Below are 4,300 nucleotides of genomic sequence, written 5' to 3'. Positions count from 1 at the left end.
AGGTAGTCCACGGATATCGACATCCCCGTCACCGGCTAAAGACCCACGCAAGTAAGAAACGACGAACGGATCTTGCGTTATTTTTGAAAAGTTGTAATCTTTCATTTTTTTCATGGTTTGCGAGGGAACCGCCCCATGACAAAATTTTTAACCGGTGCACATGTGTGGGTAAGATGATTACATGACAAAATTGGGATGCTAATATTACGTGAACTTGTAAAGAAGTCTTTCAAAATTATGTAAGAGATAGAAGCATTATGTAAGCATTTCTTAGCAAAAAGCACATTAATCACCAAAAGATAATGAAGAAGATACTGACCTGACGATTGTCCAGAAGGTATGGAGTGTGAAGGGGGAGTTGTCTGTAAATCATTTTCTTGTGTAGGTGTTTGTTGATTTGCGTCTATATCTGTGTAGGAGATAGATTGCAAATAAAAAAACATTGTTGCAACTGACTAGATTTTTATATGTAAAGGATAAAGATTAGGTGTCATGTTAAAACAGAATCAAAAGAAAAATAAATAGTTACCTCTAACTGGAGTAGACTCCCCAATGCTAGGTATGGCGGTAGCAACATGAGCAGATTCAAGTTCTCTCCTAGGCTCTCTCACCTGACGCTGCCGGTCTTCGCGCTGTGTATCTACAGCAGATTCAAGTTCTCTCCTACGCTCTCTCACCTGACGCTGCAGGTCTCCGCGCTGTAGTAGTCTACGCGATTTGCTCCGTGATGGAACTCCAGACATATTCGTCAAGCCCTATAAAGAATTTTACATTTCATATAAGATATATGTGAAATAGACATATTTATCAAGTTGAATATATAATTTTAAACAACATGCTTTTGATAAAGGTTACCTTTTTCGCTTTACAGAAATGTTAGGTTCTACAGATTCCCTAGAAGTTGTAGGAATATCTACAAGTATTTCACTATTCAAATCATTCCTAACCCATGAAATTTTATCATATTCAGGAGATTTATCTTGACATACAACCCCTCCCTGCTCAAATTCTTCGTCATCGTTGACCTCGACGACCTCTGAATCTATGAACTGTGGGACATCGTAAGTATCCCTGGGCCTCCATCGACATACAACACTCCACCCCGAATGCCTCAAGCACTTCGAGTAGTATACTTGAAATGCTTGTTCTGGAAATATAAATGGATCGTCCTCATAGGAAAAGCGTGTGGTGTTTACACTCGTCAATCCATATTCATCTACCCAAGTCCCGTAATTGTCTCTCCACTTACCAGTTCCAGTCTTCATATCATACCAAACACATTGAAAGACATAAATGCATCCTGCTCGACCTAGATAGTTGATACCAAGTATGTTATCAAGGTACCCATAGTATATCTCGTCATTAGTGCCTACGGTTGCAATTCCACTATTTTGGGTGGTTCGAGATTCTTCTATAGACTTGATTTCAAACTTGTAACCGCCAACACCGAATCCTTTATAGTATTTAACTTCAGCATCTGGAAGTGTAGCCAAATATCCAAGATCCTTATCTAATATCGATTCTACAGTCGGTAATCGGCTCTGGCAAAAAGGTCAATACGGCAATTACATAAAGATGTTAGATTAAATTGAATGAATAAGTCAAAAAATAAGAAAATAGAAATCTTACATAATGTTTAAACCAATTGCAAAAATTGTCCTGATGATGTGTTTCAACTCGTGCCTCATTCCAATTACTATGCATTGCACGTATTTCATCCTTGTGTATTCTAATGTCAAAAAATAGTAGGTAATGTGAGAAGTATATTTGGGTGTAGTAAACATATATAGCATTATGTGAAATAGACATACTCTCTAACTTCTCCAAGGCATTCGATATTGAGAAGGATAAAGCGATGAATCTTGTTGATAAATGCGAGATTCATTCTATTATAATCTGGCTTTTTTGATGGTCCGTCATGAATCACAAGAGGTCTGTTGAGTTTTGTCTCAATGTCTTCATCCAGATAACGGGAACAAAAAGTGGTTACTTCCTCTAGCAGATAACCTTCCATAATAGAACCCTCTGGTCGATTTCTATTGCGAATATAATTTTTCAGAGTGAGAAGGTACCTACAAAAGCTTACACTAAATCACCACATCCAAGATGTAAAATAAAAATATATCAATTACGTTAACTATAAAACTAAAGGTACCTATCGATGGGGTACATCCATTAATATTGTACTGGTCTGGCAAGCCTAGCCTCAATTGCAAGATGAACAGTCAGGTGTATAATGATATCAAAGAATGATGGTGGAAAAATTCGCTCAAGCTTGCAAAAAATTAACGGAATTTTAGCCTCTAGCTTCTTCAACTTATCATCCTCGATGTTTTTAGCACAAAATTCCCAAAAGAATCTGTAAAAATCATTGATCACTAAACCGACTGATTTAGGGAGAGAAGTCCTGAGAGAGAGTGGAAGAAGATACTCCATAATAATATGGTGATCATTGTAGGCGTCAAAAATTATCTATGGCTCCCCGCACGTGGCTCAAGACAAAGAGAAGACGATGAACGTCACTATTCGAGTTACAGAAGCTTGATTGACGTCAATTAACGCTTGAAGTGAATTGATGAACTATGTGAAGCAACGGAGTTTCAGAATAACGAGGATACGAACTGATCAGGAGCCCCACGTCGCCTACAAAAGGCAAAGTGCCCCTCATGTCCTAGTTTACTCCATAATGACCCAACCTTCGGAGCTTGTAGATCTCCTCGTCAGCTTTCCAACGCACTATGAATCACTCAAATCCGAGTTCGGATGAAGAAGTTACGGTGGAAACTGACAAGCGCGCAAAACGAGTTGTCTCAGCCTAACCTAAGACACCCCGAGGTGTCTCGGCCTAACCGAGACACCCCGAGGTGTCTAAAACGGACTGTCTCAGCCTAAGCTAAGACACCCCGAGGTGTCTCGGCCCAACCGAGACACCCCAAGGTGTCTCGGTTTGGTCGAGACACCCAAGGGTGTCTCGGCGGCCGAGACACCCAAGGGTGTATCGGCGCTGAGACGCCCGAGAGTGTCCTGAGGCCTTAAAAAGTGGTTTTTTTCGTTGTTATGCGGTTTTAACCGCCTGGATTCCTCGAAGCCTATAAATACAGCCCCAGGACCCTTATTTTTCGGATCTAGAATTCTCAAGCGTTTACGAAGCCCTGCTGGATTGAGGACTGAAGAGCCACGAATTTCAGAGAGGAGGAGGAGACTTCAGCGGATTCTTCGTCATAAAGAAGAGGAGTTCGTCAGATCTGCAGCTTGGTTCGTCCCTTAAGATTATCCCATTGCCGTGATCTTAAGAAGAGCAATTATCTCGCTGTTACCGATATAAGCGCTTCGGCTTCTTGATTCCTTCGCGAATCGACGAAGATCCGGATCTGATCTGATCGTTTGGTGGTCCACGGATATCAACATCCCCGTCACAGGCCAAGATCCCATGCAAGCAGAAGACCGATAAACGATCTCTACGCTGTTAGACGAGAGTTGTATTTTTCTTATTTTCATTGTGTAAGAAAGTCTTATAAAAAGACTAATTTTACTTTGAATCTGTAATCGATAAACGTATAATAGATTCAGCAATGAAGATATCAACTTTCATCCTAAACAAGCTCGCGACCACAGTGGGAGCCAACGGCTTCACTGCCGAAGCTGTCGTGCTGTAGCTGACGATCAAGATTCCGATGTTGGAAGAGGTCGAATACGAATTCGACCAGTAGAAATTCGAGGAATATATCACTTCCTCCTCCTCCAAATCTTCTTCTTACAAACGTAGGAAAACCACTGCCGCGAAGAACGTGACTTCAGATCCAAAGACCAGGGCTGATGATCTGAACCCGAATGTAGTGGAAAACCCCTCTCCGGCCTCCAAAGAAACCAGATCCAACGTTCGTGACAACTCTTCAAAAGTCAAGGAGTTGCCCGTTGAAAGTGCACCAATGTTGACGAAGAGGGCACGTCAAAGGCGCCGTCAACATCTCGCGTGTTAATTAGCTAAGGCTTTGGAGCCTGTTGACGGGATCTGCTATGAAGCGGATCTGAAACTCAGAAGGCGAAAAGTGTTCCAGCAACAAGCTTTGGGAACCTCCTCCCAATCACCTACTAACGAATGAGTTCGTGTTAAATGAACCCGTTCAACTCTTAAGGAGCGTATCCATAAGCGCAGCGCACTGCTAGCACAGACGAGGATCCTTGTACGGAAGGCACAGGAGTTGCAGAAGGAAAATGTGGCAAAAAAGCCACCAAAATCTAAGTAAGTTTGGATGCCAAAGGCCAAATCAGCGCCCAAGGCAAAAGAATCCGAGGCTGT

The 4,300-nt window shown here is 41.9% G+C and overlaps 1 protein-coding gene across 1 annotated transcript; it reads right to left on the bottom strand.

Moving 5' to 3' along the window:
- On the bottom strand, positions 229–2,438 carry LOC109838071. The gene is made up of 3 exons (XM_020406533.1): positions 1,630–2,438; positions 530–1,541; positions 229–409 (listed from the first exon to the last, which is right to left on the bottom strand). Exons 1-2 carry the CDS (start codon positions 1,807–1,809, stop codon positions 852–854), a joined length of 870 nt encoding a protein of 289 aa, XP_020262122.1. The 5' UTR covers positions 1,810–2,438; the 3' UTR covers positions 229–409; positions 530–851.

This window comes from Asparagus officinalis, chromosome 4, assembly GCF_001876935.1.
Source record: "Asparagus officinalis chromosome 4, Aspof.V1, whole genome shotgun sequence".
Lineage (NCBI taxonomy): Eukaryota > Viridiplantae > Streptophyta > Magnoliopsida > Asparagales > Asparagaceae > Asparagus > Asparagus officinalis.
Note: the sequence above shows the minus strand (reverse complement) of the source record. Positions and strands in the feature narration are given on the sequence as shown.